Raw genomic sequence first — 21,142 nt, 5'->3', positions numbered from 1 at the left:
CTCAGAGTTGTTTTGATTTGCATCTCTTTGATTATAAGAGATTTAGAACACTTTTTCATGTGCTTATTAATGGTTTTGATTTCTTTGGCTGAAAATTGCCTATTCATGTTCCTTGCCCATTTATCAATTGGAGAATGACTTGATTTTTTGTACAATTGATTTAGCTCTTTGTAAATTTAAGTGTCCAAGGTTTTTGTTATGAAGACTTGTTTCCCAGTTTGTTATTTCCCTTCTAATTTTGGTTACATTGGTTTTGTTTGTATAAAAACTTTTTTTATTTGATGTAGTCAAAATTATTTATTTTACATTTTGTGACTCTTTCTAAGTCTTGTTTGGTTTTGAAATCTTTCCCTTCCCAAAGGTCTGACATGTATACTATTCTGTGTTCACATAATTTACTTATTGTTTCCTTCTTTATGTTCAGGTCATTCACCCATTCTGAGTTTATCTTGGTGTAGGGTGTGAGGTATTGATCCAAGCCTAATCTCTCCCACACTATCTTCCAATATTCCAAGCAGTATTTATCAAATAGTGGATTTTGGACCCAAAAGCTGGGATCTTTGGACTTGTCATAGATTGTCTTGCTGAGGTCATTTACCCCAAGTCTATTCCACTCATCCTCCTTTCTATCTTAGCCAGTACCAAATTGTTTTGATAATCACTACTTTATAGTATAGTTTGAGATCTGGTACTGCAAGGCCACCTTCTTTGCATTTTTTTCATTATTTCCCCAGATATCCTTGATTTTTTGTTCTTCCAAATGAACTTTGTTATGGTTGTTTTCTAATTCAGTAAAAAAGTTTTTTGGTAGTTTGATTGGTATGGCACTAAATAAATAGATAAGTTTGGGTAGGATGGTCATTTTTATTATGTTAGCTCGTTCTACCCATGAGCAGTAAATGTTTTTCCAATTGCTCAGATCTAGTTTTAGTTGTATGGAAAGTGTTTTGTAGTTGTGTTCATATAGTTCCTGTGTTTGTCTCAGCAGATAGATTCCTAAGTATTTTATATTGTCTAGGGTGATTTTAAATGGAATTTCTCTTTCTAATTCCTGCTACTGAGATGTGTTAGAGATATATAGAAATGCTGATGACTAATGTGGGTTTATTTTGTATCATGCAACTTTGCTAAAGTTGTTGATTATTTCCACTAGCTTTTTAGTGGATTCTCTAGGATTCTTTAAGTAGACCTTCATATCATCTGCAAAGAGTAATAGTTTTGTCTCTTCACTGACAATTTTAGTACCTTCAATTTCTTTTTCTTCTTTAATTGCTATGGCTAGTGTTTCTAGTACAATGTTAAATAACAGAGGTGATAATGGGCATCCTTGTTTCACTTCTGATCTTAATGGGAATGCATCTAATTTATCCCCATTGCTGATGATGTTGGCTGATGGTTTTAGATATATACTGTTTATTATTTTTAGGAAAGGCCCTTCTATTCCTATACTTTCTAGTGTTTTCAATAGGAATGAATGTTGTATTTTATCAAAGGCTTTTTCTGCATCTATTGAGATAATCATGTGATTTTTGTCCAATTATGTGGATGGTTTTCCTAATATTTAACCATTCTTGCATTCCTGGTATGAATCCTACCTGGTCATAGTGAATAACCCTTGTGATGTCTTGCTGGAGTCTTTTTGCTAGTATCCTGTTTCAGATTTTTGCATTTTTATTCATTAAGGAGATTGGTCTATAGTTTTGTTTCTCTGTTTTTGACCTGCCTGGCTTTGGGATCAGTACCATATTTGTGTCGTAAAATGAATTTGGTAGAACTCCTTCTTGGCTTATTCTGTCAAATAGTTTGTATAATATTGGGATTAGCTGTTTGTATATTTGATAGAATTCCTTTGTGAATCCATCTGGACTTGGGGATTTTTTCTTAGGGAGTTCTTTGATGGCTTGGTCAATTTCTTTTTCTGATATGGGGTTGTTTAGGTCATTTATTTCTTCTTCTGTTAGTCTAGGCAATTTATATTTTTGTAACTATTCATCCATATCACCTAGATTGCCATATTTGTTGCCATATAATTGGGCATATTAGTTTTTAATGATTGCCTTAATTTCCTCTTCATTAGAGGTGAGGGAATGCATCTAGTTTATCCCCATTGCAGATGATGTTGGCTGATGGTTTTAGATAGATACTGTTTATTATTTTTAGGAAAGACCGTTCTATTCCTATGCTTTTTGTATTTTCAATAGGAATGAGTGTTGTATTTTGTCAAAGGCTTTTTCTGCATCTATTGAGATAATCATGTGATTTTTGTCAGTTTGTTAATATGGTCAATTATGTGGATGGTTTTCCTAATATGGAACCATCCTTGCATTCCTAGTATAAATCCCACCTGATTGTAGTGAATAACCCTCCTGATCACTTGCTGGAGTCTTTTTGCTAGTATCCTATTTAAGATTTTTACATCTATGTTCATTAAGGAGATTGGACTGTAGTTTTCTTTCTCCATTTTGATCTGCCTGGCTTTGGAATCAGTACCATATTTGTGTCATAAAAGGAATTTGGTAGAACTCCCTCTTTGCTTTTTATGCCAAATAGTTTGTATAGTATTGGGATTAGCTGTTCTTTGAATGTTTGATAGAATTCACTTGTGAATCCATCTGGCCCTGAGGATTTTTTCTTAGGGAGTTCTTTGATGGCCTGTTCAATTTCTTTTTTTCTGATATGGGATTATTTAAGAATTCTATTTCTTCTTCTGTTAATCTAGGCAGTTTATATTTTTGTAAATATTCATCCACATCACTTAGATTGACATATTTATTGCCATATAATTGGGCAAAATAATTTTTAATGATTGCCTTAATTTCCTCTTCATTGGAGGTGAGTTCTCCCTTTCCATCCATGATACCATTAATTTGGTTTTCTTCTTTCCTTTTTTTTATTAGATTGACCAGTACTTTGTCTATTTTGTTTGTTTTTTCAAAATACCAGCTTCTAGTCTTATTTATTAGTTCAATAGTTCTATTACTTCTGATTTTATCAATTTCTCCCGTAATTTTTAGGATCTCTAATTTGGTTTTCTTCTGGGGATTTTTAATTTGTTCGCTTTCAAGTTTTTTTATTTGCATTTCCAATTCATTGACCTCTGCCCTCCCTAATTAATATATGAACTCAAGGATATAAATTTTCCTCTGAGTACTGCTTTGGCTGCATCCCATAGATTTTGAAAGGATGTCTCATCATTGTCATTTTCTTCAATGAAATTATTGTTTCAATGATTTGTTCTCTAACCTATTCTGGAGAATCATATTATTTAATTTCTAATTTATTTTGATTTGGCTCGCCATGTACCCTTGCTGATCATTATTTTTATTGCCTTATGATCTGAAAAGGTTGCATTTTTTATTTCTGCTTTTCTGAATTTGTATGCCATGTTTTTATGACTCAGTATATGGTCAATCTTTGTGAATATACCATGTACTGCTTTAGAGAAGGTGTATTCCCTTTTGTCCCTATTTATTTTTCTCCATATATCTATTAACTATAATCCCATTTCACATCTTAAAAAAAATAGATTTCTTATACTCTGCATTATTGATCCCCTGCAAATTGATTTTTTAAATTTAAATTGATCACTTAAAACAGTGACACTGTCAGCTGTATAAGTTTTTTTATCTTCACAGGCAGGTGAAGAGATGAGAACTGTGTCAAATTAAATCCGTGGTAGTTAAGTACTCTGTTATTTACTTTCAGCAAGGTCTTTACCTTCATCAAGTCTCTTCTGATAGCCACAGCAAGGAAATGAAGTAAACTATATGTTCTTTGCTGAGGCTTATTGTTGGAACTATAACAGCAAACAATTTTCCCTCTCCACTTTTAATGATAAAACATCTCTAGAGACTAAAAGCTGAAGGATACACTACAAATTTAATTTGCTATTGGTTATAATTTTCTCTAAAAGCTTAGGAATCAGTCCTCCCCCACTTCTTTCTGTGAAGTAAGAAATCTCATGGGAATTCTAAAGAAGAATCTAAAAAAATTAGTCTTCCAAAACAAATGTTCATCCCATGGTATATTTTTAAAATCATACCAGTCAATTGATTGTAAATCCATTTAATTACTTCAGAAATCACTCCCAATAACAGCTCAAATGGAAATACCATTAAGAAATATGAAAAGGAGAAAAGAGCTAAGTTAATTACAAATTAAAAATTCCTTCAAATTTTAAAAACCTCAATGTTTATAAATATAAATTAAAATGCAACTAAATCATTCAGACCAAATAAATATAAACCACTATGAAATTTATCCCAAATTAGAAATAAGATATTAAAAAGGCCCAAAAAAGAACACATTTCTTGAGGACAAGCTTGGAAAATATCAAGCATGAGTCTTAGATGACTATAACATTTTAAAAATAAATTTTGGTGGATATTAAGAATATTTTAAATTGCTAAAAAAAGAAAATAGGGAAAAACCTGGCAATGGTCATATACTTACTTCAGAGCATTCTGGGTATCTTGTTTGAGTTCACTGAAGAAAGCTATTTTGAATTGATGTCTGACAAATAAAAGCTAGAAAAAGACAAAATAAGCTATTGCCACTATATACAATTATCATAATAAATATCTAGGAAGAGGATTTAAAAGTATTAGAATATATAACAGAAGTGTGAGGATTAGCTGATATAACAATCGAAAACAGAATTGAGAAAACTTTCCCTCCTATCTCTAAGAGCTTAATTTAAGCCTCATTAAGCTCAGAGGCAAGGAGCTAAAATTAATGGTTGAATTTGAAGATGAGTAATTTTTAAGCCATTAAGATGTGAAATTTTAAAGTACATTTTAAAATGAATCATCTCATAAAAATCTAAGTTGAATAGATTATTCTAGAATGACTGAAATAATCACCTATTTTTTAAAAGGAATATGTACCTGGTGGGTTGTTTTGTTCAAAAATTCTTTATGAGATTTTACCCTTCGGATCTCAGTGTAGTAGTAAGTCTGTGCATGTTCATAAAATGCATTTTCCAATCTGTGAAAGAAATGTTTTATTATTGAAATCATCTTACATTAATACTAGTTTCAAAAGCTTTTTATTTATGAAGCCTGACTTTGATACCATGGTATATCATGTTTCACAATTTAATCATACCATTTTAAAAAAACAAAATTAGTTAGATGGATCGAAGTTATATATGAGAATTATACTTTTCAATTATGTTTTTCAAGTAATATCTTTACATAATCTGTTTTTGAAAGCAAATAAATAGGACAGAACAATGTGTGGCTAGATAGCACCTTACCTTGTGGGATTCCCAGAAGCTATTTAGAACAATTTTTTAAAAGTTCTATATCCAACCAGGGCATTGGGGTATAGAGTCAGTACTCTGTACAAGCCTAAAATATCTTAGGAAGCACCAAAAGTAGTTAGGTTAAGTTCTTAAAATATGATTTTGTTTTTAGAGATAATACTTATTCCTATACTACTGCTTTTAGTCCCAATAAACTCTATTAATTTTTCTACAAGTTTCTCTATATATATAGTAAAGGCCTTACTCTTTTCTAAATGTGAGGGTTCAAAATATAAACTGGCATAGTTTTGTGAGAAGCTAAGTTATTACCCTCCTTTTTAAAATTTAAATGTAAAAGAGAGGGAATAGAAAAACAATGGAAATTTTTAACAGAATAGTCTAGAAAGAATTTCAAAGTCATCAGAGTATCATTTTAAAACAGATACCTTTGCACTATACAGCATGAAAAATGGAATGTTGAGGTTGTATTAATGATTTCACTCAATATATTTGTGCATTTTTCATGCTTTTTCCCAATCCCAAAATGCCCACCACACATCCTCCCCATAATTCCTCTGTTTTACTTATTTCAAGATCCAACTTGAGTTATTCTTTCATGAATACTTTGGCTCCCAAAAAGTTTTACTTATCATTTCTTATAATACTTATGAGTTAACTTTCCATTATGTCTAGCAATGTTTCTTAGTTGTTACTTATATAACTTTTTTGTTTCCAAACCCTTACCTTCCGTCCTGGAGTCAATACTGTGTATTGGCTCCAAGGCAGAAGAGTGGTAAGGGCTAGGCAATGGGGGTCAAGTGACTTGCCCAGGGTCACACAGCTGGGAAGTGTCTGAGGCCAAATTTGAACCCAGGACCTCCCATCTCTAGGCCTGACTCTCAATCCACTGAGTCACACAACTGCCCCCTACTTATATAACTTTATTTCCCAATTAGATTATAAAATTTGAAGGCAGAAAAAAGTCTTCTTCTTTTGAATCCCTTTAACATGGCACCCATGTGTTCTAAAATAGATAACTTATTGTTTTTTTAAGTTTCCTGCTTAATTTCATTCTAAATAATTAGCCTCTTTCTATTGCCATGGGGATATACGTAGCTAGCTGGGAAAACTCATTTGGGGTTGCTGTTTAGGTTGCACTGCCATGTAATATTCACAGGCCACATTCCTTTGGTTGATTCAGGAATGCGGGGCTCGCCTCTTCTAGATTCAAACCCTTACAGTTCGGGGCAGCGTGGGAATAATACAGCTTGTAGCTTTTGGTTCCATGACCCTTTGGTTTCCAAAACACAGCTGAATCTTTACAGGGCTTCAGACTCAGTACAAGAAAGTCTTCTTTTCCTGGGAGGGTATAAGCCAGGCATAGATGTAAAGAAACTATGATTAGTCAAGGAAAGCCTTCCAGCCTAAAGCATAAAGAAAATCATTAAAGTATCTAAAATTTTAGCCAAAAGAGGAAAAATAAGAAAAGAGTAACAGTAGCAGATTATGAATCTTCCTACTTTCATCATCTTCTTGCTACCTTTCTGTAGATCAGGGGAGTAATCTATAAATCTATTTTTGTTTTTGTTTTTTAATATACATGTTTTGAAAATTACTTTTCAACATAATAGGTTTCCTTCGTTGTTCTATGTATTTTACTTTACGCATTTAAAAAACATTCTGAGGAAGGGTCCATAGACTTCAACAGTTTAGGCGTCTAAGACACACCAAAAGGATTAAACTCCTGTTACACAGACTTTTTAGAGGATGGGAATATTGTTCCAGTTTCTCCCCTTTTCCTGTAATCTCTCCTTCACTACCTTCCTCATGAAAATATATATAGCCCAATCTCAGTTCTTTATAAAGAAAAAAAACAGGATGAGGTTCTACTGAGTACCAAAACTAAACTACAAGATTTCTATACTTAAGCTAAAATTAGAAAGGGATGTTAAATTCTCTATTTTAGAGATGTCAAACTCACAGTGGTCCCAGATTAAAATGTAATTGGGGGAGGTCAGTTAAGTAGTGCAGTGTAGAGAGAGCAGGATACCCAGTCGAGAGGACCTAGGTTCAAATACAGCTTCAAATACTTCCTAGCTGTGTGACTTTGGAAAAGACACTTACTCCAACTGCCTAGCCTTTGCCATTCTCCTTTCTTAGAACTGATACTAAGACAGAAGGTTAAGGGTTTTAATGAAAATGTAATTGGAAACAATTAACAAAATAAATAAAAATACATTTGTAGTTCTGTAGATCAATATGCAGCCTGCCAACATCTGTTTCTATTTGAGTTTGATACCACTTCTCTGTTATAATCAAAATAAAATTCCATGAACCATACAAATATAGACATGAGAAAATACCCATAGAACTTGTATGAAAGCAAGCAAATTTTAATTTAGAGCTAAAAACATAAACACAAATAAAAACCATTCTCTCAATTAATTAAAAAAAATAAAAATAACATTTAAGTTGAAATATCTGATTGTTTTAATAAATTATATTCATTTTGGCAAAATAAGTGTTTTAAATGTATAGCATTTCACTTTAATCAGTGATTTAATTTATTTTTGTGGTATATTAAAAAGAATATCCTATGTTCAAGTCCTACGTATATCACTTTCTAGTTGGGTGACTTTGGGTAAATTACTTTATTCCCTTATTTTAAAAATGAAGAAGCGGTGGCCCAGGAACTCTACAAAGTTCTTTGCAGCACTTACTTTCTTTGATTTTCTTTAAACTTATCCTGACCATGTTCACCATTTTCAAAGTCGGCCATCCAGCTTGCCATTTGGTAGATATTAATTAAATTTTCAAAAAATATTTAAGCACATACTTGGGTTCTGTTATGCTGAGAAACCTTTCTTGGGGCCCAATAATGCCCATCTTCTCTGCATTTAAATCCTAGAATACATCTTAATCATTTACCAAATCACTTAACAATACTCTTTATTGTTTATTGTTTTTTTAATTATTTCTCTCTCCTCAATAACTTGAAGCTGCTTGAGGGAAGAGATTAATGTCATATTTCTCTTGGATCCCTCTTAATATCCAATACCCCAGGAATAGGCATCCAAAAAAGTTAATTTAGCAGTACATGGATTAGCCCACTAAGCTAAGGAGGGTACTTTGTGGGAAAGACTGAGAGGACTGGTGTAGGGCTCAGAATACCTGGGCACCTGTGTCAGACCCAAAAATCTCTGCACCCTGGGACCCAGAACAAGTTACTTGATCTTTCTAGGCTACAGCTTCCTGAATCTGTAAAAGGAACCCATAACTGCACAATCCATCTCACAGAGTTGGTCTGAGGAAAACGTTTTCTAAAATACTACATAAATGTGAGTTCTTATTATAGAAAAGTTCTCATTTGATTAACTCTATTAGGAAGGGCACAGGTTCTTTCTTGCTCAAAAAAAGAAGCCCATGAGCCCATGAAGACTTGCATTTTAATAGTGGGCCAAGCTATAAAAAATGGAAATGCATTAACTACTTTGCATCTTTTTTTCTACTTACATAGTTCTTTTCCAGTCAACTACCTACCTTATAATATAACCAACAAGGTGATCAGTATGTGGCAGGACAAACAGAGATTTCCCAGAAAGTTCACAGGCATTACATAAAGCAGCTGCCCTTTCTGAAGCAATCACATCTTCTCCTATTGCACATCCACCACAAAGAGAATGAGAGGGAAAAAAAGAATTAATATGACAAAATAACTGAAAGCTTCAATGTAACCAAAGATGAATTCTTAATTTGCTTTTCTCCAACGGTGAATATACTGAAGATATTTGAGGTAAAAAAAGAGAAGTCAAGTTGATTCCTAGAAAGACAAATCCTTTCCTTTTTCTAGTCTGGGGGATCCCTTACTAGGTGCTGTGACCTAAGTCTGCATAACATCACCAAACAGCTTGGTACAGACCATCCCAGGAGCTGATGGGCACAAACTTTCTGGGAAACCTTAACAGAATTCCTTAGTGGGAGGATGGTAGGAGAAACTGATACTACTGAGGCTTTGATTGACTTTCCTAAAGACCATATAATAATATATGTATAACCCAGATCAAATTGCCTGCCGCCCACACCAGGACGGGGAAGGAAGGAAGGAAGGGGGGAAGATAGGTTTGACCATATAACTTAGGAAAACTTGTGTGGAAATGTTATTACATGTAATTAGTAAAAAAAAAAATTAAAAAACCAAAGACCATCTAAAAACTGAAGAAAGGATACAGTGAACAATTTGGGCTTGCATTTCTATATCCATTTGGATTGTAGCTAAAGGTGCACTAAAGGAACAAAAACATCTATGACTGGGAAAGGTAACAAAAGTCTCTAAAGGTAGGTGGTTTTGCTTCTGACAAAATGGTTTTTACATTAGAAAAAATTATAGATTCACTAATTTGTGTGTTACTCATTTATTCCATGTGAACATTTAGAGGAAAATTGCAGCCTAAGGCCCCTCTTCAAGAGGGAAAAAGCAGGACCATAAATAATGATATGGATGCACCAATACTGTCATCAGGCAAAAGGAGGAAGAGACAAATGGTAGTTTAGGAAGTTTTTGCTGAGAGGTACCAAGCCAACTCCCTGTCTCTGACATAAATAATAGGAAAGTCCTATCTTACCACAAAATGTTTCTAGGGCATGACAGAAAGGCCATGGAGACATATCAAACCTGACAACTGTATATCACATGTTTGTGGATAGAAGACACTAGAAGAAATCTAGAAAACCAATGCTGAGGGCTATGGAATTCTTGGCCAAAAAACTGTAGCCCTTCTTGAGAAATGTATTGTTTTCATTACCATTGCTGACTGAAGGAAGGAATTCAGAGAGAAAGGCAGACCTGAGAAATAAATAGCAGACTAAGAAGATGGTATCTGGATTTGGGCCAGAGACAGAGCATGGCGAAGCTAAACAACTGCCCTTTAAACTAAAATAAAATGGAATCAGAAAAAAAATGGCCACACAAACCAAGCAGCCCAGTACCATACAGAAAGCAACAAAAAAATAGAAAAGCAGAAGAAAGAACTACATCTAAGAAGAGAGTAAAGAATAAGATCTGTGACTTCACACATCTATATATAAATGTATCAAACATCAGTTATACATACAATACCACTAGAGATCCAAATGCAAGGAGGCAAAGTTGATTCAGTGACCAAATCACTGAGACTTGATAGTATGAATTCATAACTGGAACATGGCTTTGGAATAAACCAAAGGATAAGAACTGATAAAAGAAGTGATAAAATTGTGCTGCATATTAAGACAATATACTCATATGAAGAAATTTGGATGGACAGTATTTACATGACACTTTATGGAAGGAGAGACAAAGTAATATTGACTATCTGAACATCAAGTGAAATTAAACAGAGAGTTCAGGAATCCTAGCAGAGGTATGATATAATTATGATGGACTTAGCTTATCTAAATATCTCTTAGAAGTCTGTCTCTTTACTTGATCTGAATTTTGCTTTATTGACAATTTCATCCTTCCAAAGAAATTAACAAAGGAGACAACCTGATTCTGACCAACAAGGAGAAACTATGCTAAAGAAGGAACCATGAAAATGAATACACTAATTATCTTGATGTATTGAATTGTCCAATTCTGTGGATGATGAAGCTATGTGAGACAAACTCTAATTAACCAGGACCCAGAATGACTTGGAGAAACTGCCTAATCATGAACAAGCTGGCTGACATAACCATGGAAACCAGCTCCTGCAGTACCCTGGGATAATCAGCTTTTCTCAGAACCCATAGTGGTTCTCATAGCCTTTGGGATGAGATAACTAAGTGACCTTGAGGCCCACAAATACATTCTGTTCAGAAGACTTTCAGTTTGAGTAATTTTTGTGAACTATTTAAGTGAACAATAAGAACCTTAGGACCATGTGATCATTCAGTCTTAGTTCATGACTAGAAATTTTTCACTGAATAAAAAGATTTCATGGAAAAAGAAGGTTTAATGACTTGTCCAGTCACCCAGGTAGGGAAGTATGAGGTAGAGTTTGAACTCAGATCTTCTCGACTCCAAGATCTGCATTCCATCCACAGTACACCTAGCTAAAGAACACTGTGGATGTAGTACACCTAAGTTCCAGCAGAGTACATGCTAACAAGTTAGATAACAGCAGTCAGAGGTGGAACGAGTAGAAAGACTGAACCCAAAAAGTCAACCTCATCTTGGAGGGAAGCCTGCTTGCTGTCCCATACATCAGGGGTTTGTCCTAGGCCTCAAGAATGTAGCATTTTTATTAATAGTTTGGACTCTGACACAAAAGACAAGATGTGTTTCAACTTCACAAGTATAAAATGAAAGAGGAAGGTTTAGACCACAATTCTTGTGGGAAAAAGGGCTAGGCATTTAAGAAGCCTGCAAGCTAAAGTCAAAAAGCCAACAAACACTAATCTAGTTTGGAGAAAGGAGGGACATTTTACAGACTGAAGAAGCAAGATGACATCCCCATTGTACTCTCTTTGTGTCAGGACACACATCTGGACAAGATGTTTATTTCTAGGCACAATATTTTTGGAAAGACAGAGACATGTCAAATACATTCAGAAGAGAGAAATCAAGAACATTAGGAGACTAAAGAACAGAAGAGGAAAGGTTGATGGAACTGTTTGGTGTGGAAAAAAGGTATGGGGAGATGGGACAGTCTTAAGTTTTCAAATGGTGGCAAATATCACAGAGTAGAGGGAATAAACCAAATTTGCTTAAAGAGAGTAGATGGAGCAATGGATTGAAGTTGCAGAGATGTAAATTTAGTCTTGATTTAAGAAAGAAATTCTTAACAATTAGTGCTACTGAAAAGTGTAGTGGGCTGCCTCAAAAGGTAGGGTCTTAGTTCCTTCTTTCTGAACTTCAAGCAGACACAATAATGATTTTTTGAGGATCTTTTTCTAAGAGTCTTTTTTGGTCACTGTGGTTCCTTCCAACTTTTAAGAGTCTGCCATGAACCATTCTTAAAACGTTAAAGGAATAAGAGTTTGACAAGTTCATATGTTGCAAATTAAATATAGACAATAACCAAAAAAAATTATGACAATTTCTAAAATATTTTTAAAAAGGGTTATGATAAGTCAGATAAAGAGGATTATATAATTTGAGGAATCTTTTCATACCTGGAGGTAAAGGTGTTTTCTTTTGAATGAGAACCACAGCAACTTTTGTGTTTCTGCCTTGTAAACTTTGCCTACATTATGAAAAAGAATATTTTATTAGAAAAATATTTTAGCATAATGCTTATATGTTTGACTTTTTAGTTAAAATATTTTATATTTTATTATATTTAGTTAAAATATGAGTTTTTTTAAACCCTTATCTTCCATCTTAGAATCAATACTAAGTATTGGTTCCAAGGCAGAAGAGGGGTAAAAGGCTAGGCAATTGGGGTTAAGTGACTTGACCAGGATTATATAGCTATAGCGCAAGTGTATGAAGCCAAATATGAACCTAGGACCTCCCATCTCTAGGTCTGATTCCCAATCCACTGAGCTACCTTGCTGCTCCTAAAATATTATAAGTTTTAAAACTCAACTGATGAATAATATTCAGGGATGATCCTTTCTTTCATCCAAAAAGGGGATAAAACACATTGAGAGAAAGAACTATGGGAGTAGGAATGCAAAAGCAAAACATATGACATCACTTATCACATGTATATATGGATATGATTCGGGGACGGGTTTTAAAAAATCGCTCTGTAGCAAAAATGAATAATATGGAAAATAGGTATCAAGTGACATTTGTACAACTCAGTGGAATTGCTTGTCGGCTCTGGGATGGGGGAGGGAGGAGGGGAGGGAAAGAAAATGAATTATGTAAACATGGAAAAATATCCTAAAAAAGTAAATAAGCAAAAAAATTTTTTAAAGGGATAAGAGTCCAAAATAATTTTCATTCTTAACAACAATATAAGTAATCAGGGGGGCAGCTGGGTAGCTCAGTGGATTGAGAGCCAGACATAGAGACGGGAGGTCCTAGGTTCAAATCTGGCCTCAGACACTTCCCAGCTGTGTGACCCTGGGCAAGTCACTTGACCCCCATTGCCTAGCCCTTACCACTCTTCTGCCTTGGAGCCAATACACAGTATTGACTCCAAGAAGGAAGGTAAGGGTTTTAAATTTTAAAAAAAAGTAATCAGCAATTATCAAGGGCAGTAATCTCATATAAAATTTCAATGCTTTACCAAAAAAACTGCTTTGATGTTTCAAAGGTAACGTCATTATACATTCAACTAAAATTGTAAATGTAAGCAACAGCAGTTAGAAATGTAGGCTAATATTATCTTTAGTTTTTATTCCTATCACCTTCTATTGGTGAAAACATTTATCACCTGCTACCAATGAAACATTCCTTTCTTTGGAATTTAACCCTTCCCAGAGGGCTTAGTACAATTTTGTAAGATTTGACATTTGGCACTGAGTGAGCTTAAATAAATAGTATTTGACAGATATAGGGTTTTTACAAGTTCCTGAAATATGCAATATAAAAATGCCATACCTTACTATTTCTACTCTAGTAGCACATTCAGACTGCTTTTCTTTCCACTGAGGTTCATCCCAGTCCAATTCATAGAACACAACCACAAGGGCTGGCACCAGATTCAGATGTTTGTTCATCCAACCAGTCTTCAAGATCCCTTTTGGAATGTACCACTCATAGGATGTCCTCTGCCAATATTAACAAATGTTAAGATGTAAATGTACAAAGTTGTTATTTGATGATTTAAGACAAAGAAAGGAATAACTATGGGTGAAAGGTTTTCTAAAGTGCTTTTCATGGCTTTCGAAACTTGTATCTCATTATTCCTTGCCATTCAGAGTACTTAATTAAAACGATATACAAGGTGTTCCAAAAGTTTTAGTGCTGATTAAGCTAATAAAGATTAAGACTTCTGGGACATTCTATATTTCTTCTGTAATAAGAAATTCAGACATGGCCTTTGTAAGATCAAAGAGTCAAGCAAAATAAAACATGGTGTTTTGATATGAAGGCAGAACAGCAGCCATTATAATGCCATTATAATTACCTAGTTCAACCTAGGTAAATGAAAATTTACTAGATCTTAACTTAGATTCCAAAGTTGTTCTTCAGGAATACAGCTAGAAATCCCAAGCCACATATAAATTACAGAGGCACAACAATATCCAGCCCCTTCCCTACTCTTAAATGATACAATTCATGTTATAACCAACTGTCATGAGTTGTCACCAAAGTCAAGTCTTTGAAAAATATCCTTAAAGCCAAAATCCAGGAGAACATGGAGGAAAGCATTAAATGGTGATCTGAATGGTGTGATGAGTCTCATAGCTATCATATGGTGCCTGATTTTGCTACCACCCAATGCTAACAACAGAGAGGAAAATTGGAAAGGACAGAGTGGCTAGTAACTGTCACACTATAAGACTTCAGAGAAAGCTGGATGTCTCCTGGATTCTAAGTAGAATCATAGACTATTAAGAGCTGGAAGATAATCATCTACTCCAAACTCCTCATTTTATATCTTAAGACACCAAGATCCAGATGAGTCTTGGTCTGAGGTCACATAGCCCAATAAGTGACAATAAGGGCTTTCTGATTCTGAGTCTAGAGTTCTTTCCACTCTATCATGATGCCACTGAGCTCCTATGGCAAAGATGTTCCATAAAAGCTTTTTTTTGTTTTCTGCCTTTTACAAAATTACAACCTTTAAGACATGCTATATGCCTGAAAGATCAGTCCTGAATACAAGACTCCATCCTCAGTACACTGAGTTGGAGTCAGAAGAATAAAAAACTTTAGGAGCTACAATAAATGTGTATTGGGGATGATGGGAAATGCAGTAGCTATTGCTATTGTCTTGTCTCCTGGTTTAGGTGGAAACTGCTCCATTTTTACTTAGGAAATTCAAGGATATAATACCAATTCATGGAATGGAAGTCTATAAATTAAAACTGTTTCCTAGTGATGTTTTTTTTTAATTGAAAATATTGATACATTTTAGCACTGAAGGGGAATAAGTACTCCAATATGAATAGTCTCAAGAGTATTCATAAAGTTCAAATAAATGTCAATTCAGATAACATCAACTGCATGCCGTGCACGCACGCACACACACACACACGCGCGCGCGCACACACACACACACACAGAGATAAGATTCATACCTTGGTTCTGCATTTTGGATATTCATGGTCACCTGGGAGAACTTTGAAAGAAATTGGTACTCGATCAGCTCTTCGATTAGCACAAAAAGCATCCCAAACAGCACGATGAACAGCATTATAAACTACATCCAGGCCAGTAAGGGTAACAAAAGCCATAGGCCGGCAACATAATTCCACAGGAAAGTCCCATCGGGTGGGACTCATTTTCAATGTTCTATAAAAAACATGAAATAAAAAATTTTACATTTAAAAAATAGTTGTTTAAAATCTCTCTCATTCTACTTAAGTCAGTTTCTTCCAATAAGAAAATACTTAAAAAAAAAAAAAAGCTTTCAATTTCTATAATAACCATGGGGGGAGAATAAGATAAAAGAAAATCTTAATTTCTGATGATGAAAAATGCAGTCACTACTGGGGAGGATGGAAAGACATACATACTAATGCAACACTAGTGGAACTATCAATTGGTTAAATAATTCTAGAAATCAATTTGGAATTATCCAAATCAGCAGACTAAAATATCCATACCCTATAATATAAAGATCCCAATACTAGGCATATATTTCAAGGAAGTCAAAGACAGGAAGAAAGGTTTCATATACATCAAACTATTCCTAACTCCAGTCATTTTTTCAGTCATGTCCAAATTTTGATGACCCTATTTCTGGAACGGTTTGCCATTTCCTTCTCCAACTAATTTTACAGATGAGAGAACTAAAGCAAAAGAAGTTAAGTGACTTGTCCTGGGTTACACAGTTAGTAAATGTCTGAGGTCAGATTTGAATCCTCAAAGATAAGTCTTCCTGACTCCAGGCACAGCACCTTATCCACTCCGCCACCTAGGTGCCCATAAAGAAACATAAATTGTCATTTAAAGCAAAGCCCATCTGGATGGCGCAAGGGATAAGGTGTTGGGCCTGGAGTCAGGAAGATCTGAGTAAAAATCCAATCTCTCACATGTGGCTGTGTGACGTTGGGCTAAGTCACTTAAATCTTTTTGTCTTGTTTCCTCAAATATAAAATGAGCTGGAAAAGGAAATGAAAACCACTCCAGTATCTTCATCAAGAAAACTCCCAATGTGGTCATGAAGAGTCAGATCTGACTGAAAATGACTTAACAACAAAAGGACATCTAAAAACACGGAAGGCACATTTAAAAAAAAATTAGTTTGGATCATAGAATGTATAAATTGAGTAGAGCTAGAGGCAGTCAGGTAGCACAATAGAGTGTGAGGCCTAAAGTTGAAAAGGACCTGGGCTCCAATCTGGTCTCAGATACTTTCTAGTTGTGTGAACAATTCTAGAAATTTAGTTTGGATCATATAATTTATAAATTGAATGGAGCTAGGGGTATCTAGGTAGAACAATAGAGTGTGAGGCCTAAAGTTGAAAGGATCTGGGTTCCAATGAGACCGTTGAACATGGCCAAGTCACTCTACCCTGATTGCCTAGCCCTTGTGACTCTTCTGATATGTGAAGTGATTTCCAAGTTTAGCTTTGTGCCACCTAGATGCTTCATAACATGATCTGACCTTTTAACTTCTCTGTCAAACACTTTTTTAAAGCTTGTCCCAGTCACCTACTTAACAAAGTTGAAATTCTGGGCTACAGTTCTAGGTCCTCCACAACCTGGCAACCCTCTGCCATTTCTGTTTCCTTAGATTACTCCCTTCCATGTGCTCTATGACCTGTGTCTGAACATCCCTGGGCATTTTCATAGGGTCTGAAAGATCAAAACTGTTTTAAAAATAATACTAAGGGCTTTTATCTTCTAATACAGTTAAGTATTTATTCCTGTAACCTACAGAATTAAGAGCTCTGGGGAGTTTTCACTATTTTTTAAGAAGGCAGAGATTTCTTGAATCCAAAAAGTCCAAGAACTTCAGCTTAGTACTGTTAGACCTAGTTTCAATGCCTGGAACATCCCTTCACTTTCTTCTTTTCATTACTTTGCTAAAGCTATTTCCTATGCTTCTAATACTCCACCCTGCTGCTCTCCTAACCTTTTGAAATTTCACTCTTCCTTCTAGACCTTTTCTTCATACCTCTCATGCAATTATTTTTGTATTATTTTGTATTATAATTATTTTTTGCATTATAGCCTTCTACCAGAATATCGTTCTATGGAAGCAGGGGCATCTTGCCTCAAGTGTTTGGCTCATTCCTCACCTAACACAGTATTCTTCCCATAAAAGGGGAAGCAGCATACTGGATTTGGCATCAGAGAATATGATTTAAAACTGTAGCTCTGCCTACTTCTCTAATTTCAGTAAAGTCAATCTACCAAGTATATCTCCTGGAGCAGAATACAATATATTTTATAACAATCAAGCTTGTACAATTGTACTTTAAGGGTAAGCTATGCAAAAAAAAATGAATAGGAGAAAAAGGAGTTTTACTTTCTGTTACTCTCCTGGGAGGCCCAAATAAACATATTAATTTATACTAGGTAGAATATATGCATACAGAATGATGGGCAACTAGGAGGTAGAGTGGATAGTACATATGACTTTAACAGGCTTTTAATAAGATGACTTCCATATGTCAAAATAATGCAAATTTATTCAATTGATTCAAAATCAGAACCTATTTTGTTCAAGATCTCCTAATTATCAATGAGAGGGGCTTATTGCACAATGGAAAGAAAATATGCTAGATTTTGATTTGGGTTCAAATCCCAATGCTATTTTTACTACCTATGTGACCTCAACTAAACCACTTAATCTTTTCTGCATCTCAGTTTCCCAAACTATAAAGTAAGGAAAGGTGCAGAATCAGAGAACTAGATGATCTCTAAGGTTCTTCTATAATCTTATGATCCTGTGATTCATGACCGATACAGAATCCAAATGGATGAGAAATTCCCTTTAGATAAATATCTTTCAAATACTATCTGTGGATGATATTGTGCTTAACTTATACCTAAGAATCCATAAAGCCTCCTAAATGATATTGACAACTGCTGAACAGAGATGAGCTTAGCAGTACACAGAGTAAAGACCAAACAAACGAATACCTACTGTGAAATACCTACTGTGATGTGTGGTTAGTATCTCCTGGTACAAAAACCATGAAATAGTACAGCAGATACAGCTGAGGTACTCTGGGTACTATATAGAGTTGGAATTGTATTCTGGAAAAACTGAGCTCAAAATCCTACTTCAGACATTGGCTATGTGCTGGGCAAATCACAAATCTCAGGCTAAGTTTATTCATCTGTAAAATGGGGCTAATAATAGCACCTAACTTACAAGGTAGTTGTGAAGAACAAGAGAGGTTACATATTAAACACTTTGCAAAGCAAAGAGTATTATATAAATATTAGCTGTTATATACAATTAGCTTGGCTAAAAATTTAAGGAGAGCTTATCATTTGAGTGACTGCATGTCAGGAGGAAGCAATTCTGAGCTGCTCTGATATCATCTTTAGTACTAATATTTGCTTGCTACTGCTATATGGCCTCAAGTCATTGAAAACTATAATCTCCAAAGAATCAAAATTATGGATGACCCAAAGAGCAATAAAATTAGGTATCGGTGAATATGCATAGGAAGAAGGTGAGTCATACAGTAAGCACAAGGAACAGCCCACTGGTACACAAGAGAATATGGAAGACCTAAAATAATAGGTCTGGAACCATGGAGAAGTTTCATGGAAGAATTATAGTCAGTTAATAAACATTTATTAAGCAACAGGAAGACAAATAAAAATAAAAACAAAGATGGTCAGGGACAATTAAGTGGCTTAGTAAATTGAGAACCTGGTCCTGGCTTCAAATCTGGCCTCACTTTCTAGCTGTGTGATCCTGAGCAAATCTCAACCCTCTTTGCCTAGCCCTTACTGCTCTCCTCCAATATTATTGCATAGTATTGATTCTAAGATGGAAGGTAAGGGTTAAAAAAAAAAGTCCCTGCTTTCAAGAAGCTATATAATCTAATAAAAGACAAGTATAAGAATATGTAGGATGAAAATGGGCAGATGTTTATGATTTATTGGAGGTGCTCCTCCTGCTAAGAGGAAGAATGGAAGAATCCCTTTGCTAGCTTAGAAACTTCATGAAGGAGAACATGTTTCATCTAAGCTTTTTAGCACATCCAGTCCCTAGCAAAGTGTATCACCCATAGAGTTTAACCAATGTTCTATGAACTGAGTTGAATAAACAATTTGCAGGCTTTCCAGCTTGGTAGAACCTGACAGAACTTGCATGCCAGTAGCAGTTCTCAAAAAGTAGGGTTACTCCTGTAATCACTCTGGACTCTTACAAATGGGCTTTTATCTTCTCTCAGCTGGAACTAAGCCTCCATTCTACTTACACCCACAAGCTTAACATAAGTATCCCTTCTCACAACTTTCCTCTATGTACTGTTTTGCCTCACTAGAAGGTAAACTCCTTCTACGTAGTTATCTTTCTTACTTGTATTTTTACCCCCAACATTTAATGCAGTGCCTGGTATATCTATCATTTCCAGACCTTGAAGAAACATCAGAAGATGACTGGAGCACATGAACTAGGGCAGAGAATGATTATGAAAACCTGAACTATGTGCTAATCTGTGCTGGGTAGAATATATAACTGTATCTATAACTGTCCCTATATAATTTATACCCTAAGATTTTTTCATGTTATGGTAAAAGTTTGTGTACTTCAAATTGTAGTGCATGTGTGCCACAGAGGGCAGTGAAGAGGGAAATACTGGGAAAGAAGCCTGAATACAATCTGGTGAAAAAGTCTTTGTCCCTTAGGACACAAATGAATCAAGACATATTTCAAAGAAGGTTCATGTCCTTGTCCCATTTATTTAATACTTTCTGAGAATCATTAGTTTTGAAATGAGTTTAAAATTAAACAAAAAGGGAGCAGTTAGGTAGCTCAGTGGATTGAGAGCCAGGCCTAGAGACAGAAGGTCCTAGGTTCAAATCTGGTCTCAGACACTTCCCAGCTGTGTGACCCTGAGCAAGTCACTTAACCTCCATTGCCTAGCCCTTACCACTCTTCTGTCTTGGAACCAATACACAGTATTGATTCCAAGATGGAAGGTAAGGGTCTTTTTTTTTTTTTAATTAAACAAAGATTGGGGAATTAAGTAGCTGCATAATATAGCACATAAAGAGGATATACGGAAATCCTTATCTACGAAACGAAGTTGTATTCAAGTTTCCTTCTCTGCAAAATGTAACTTTTGTCTGTTTTTTTTTTTTAAACTAGACAACATCCTTTATTAGGGTCTCTTCCAGCGCCAAACTGCTAGTTAACTGAGATGGTGGATCTATCCCTGGATCTAGCCTCAATCTCTATTTTTACAGATAGGAAACTAAGGCCCAGAGAGTGGGCAGGGTTTTCCCAACGTCCCTTAACTCTGAAGCGGCTGAGCCTAGAATCAAACCTGAGCCCTCTGACACCAAAACATCGCAACTTCCAAAGCAATTTCTCTGAGGAAAGGACAAGGGAGAAGGAGGTTGAAGGGAAAGGTATCTAGGATTGACACTGGGGGTGAGACACACACAAACACTACACAGACAGACCAACAATGACGCCTCTCCGATTCCAGCCCCAGTCACGATTCCGGAGACCAGAGGTCCCAGGGCCTTAGCCGGTCCCAGAGGAATGTAGCCCGGGGAGGGGGTCCCGGTACTCGGGCCCAGCCCCGTACCTCAGCGCTTAAGTCCCTGCTGCCGCGGCCAGCAGGAAACAGGAAGGAAAGGGGAGGGGGTCACCACCGAGGCCGCAGCCCCTT

General features: G+C 35.4%; 1 protein-coding gene across 3 annotated transcripts in view; it reads right to left on the bottom strand.

The window, feature by feature from the left end:
• The window catches only part of TRAPPC11 (trafficking protein particle complex subunit 11), a 76,347-nt gene extending 55,282 nt beyond the window's left edge, over positions 1-21,065 (bottom strand). For 2 of the 3 annotated variants that reach the window (XM_007496078.3, XM_001364010.4), the window contains exons 1-6: positions 15,407-15,620; positions 13,761-13,930; positions 12,380-12,450; positions 8,786-8,900; positions 4,887-4,986; positions 4,453-4,526 (exon numbers count right to left, since the gene is read on the bottom strand). In XM_007496078.3, coding sequence (XP_007496140.1) covers positions 4,453-4,526; positions 4,887-4,986; positions 8,786-8,900; positions 12,380-12,450; positions 13,761-13,930; positions 15,407-15,610 — 734 coding nt within the window. In that variant the 5' untranslated portion in view covers positions 15,611-15,620. Of the gene's footprint in view, positions 1-4,452; positions 4,527-4,886; positions 4,987-8,785; positions 8,901-12,379; positions 12,451-13,760; positions 13,931-15,406; positions 15,621-20,930 lie in introns of those variants that run through there. The other variant, XM_056802944.1, reaches the window with a different exon arrangement.
• Between the last annotated feature and the right edge of the window lie 77 nt (positions 21,066-21,142).

This window comes from Monodelphis domestica, chromosome 6 (genome assembly GCF_027887165.1).
Source record: "Monodelphis domestica isolate mMonDom1 chromosome 6, mMonDom1.pri, whole genome shotgun sequence".
Lineage (NCBI taxonomy): Eukaryota > Metazoa > Chordata > Mammalia > Didelphimorphia > Didelphidae > Monodelphis > Monodelphis domestica.
Note: the sequence above shows the minus strand (reverse complement) of the source record. Positions and strands in the feature narration are given on the sequence as shown.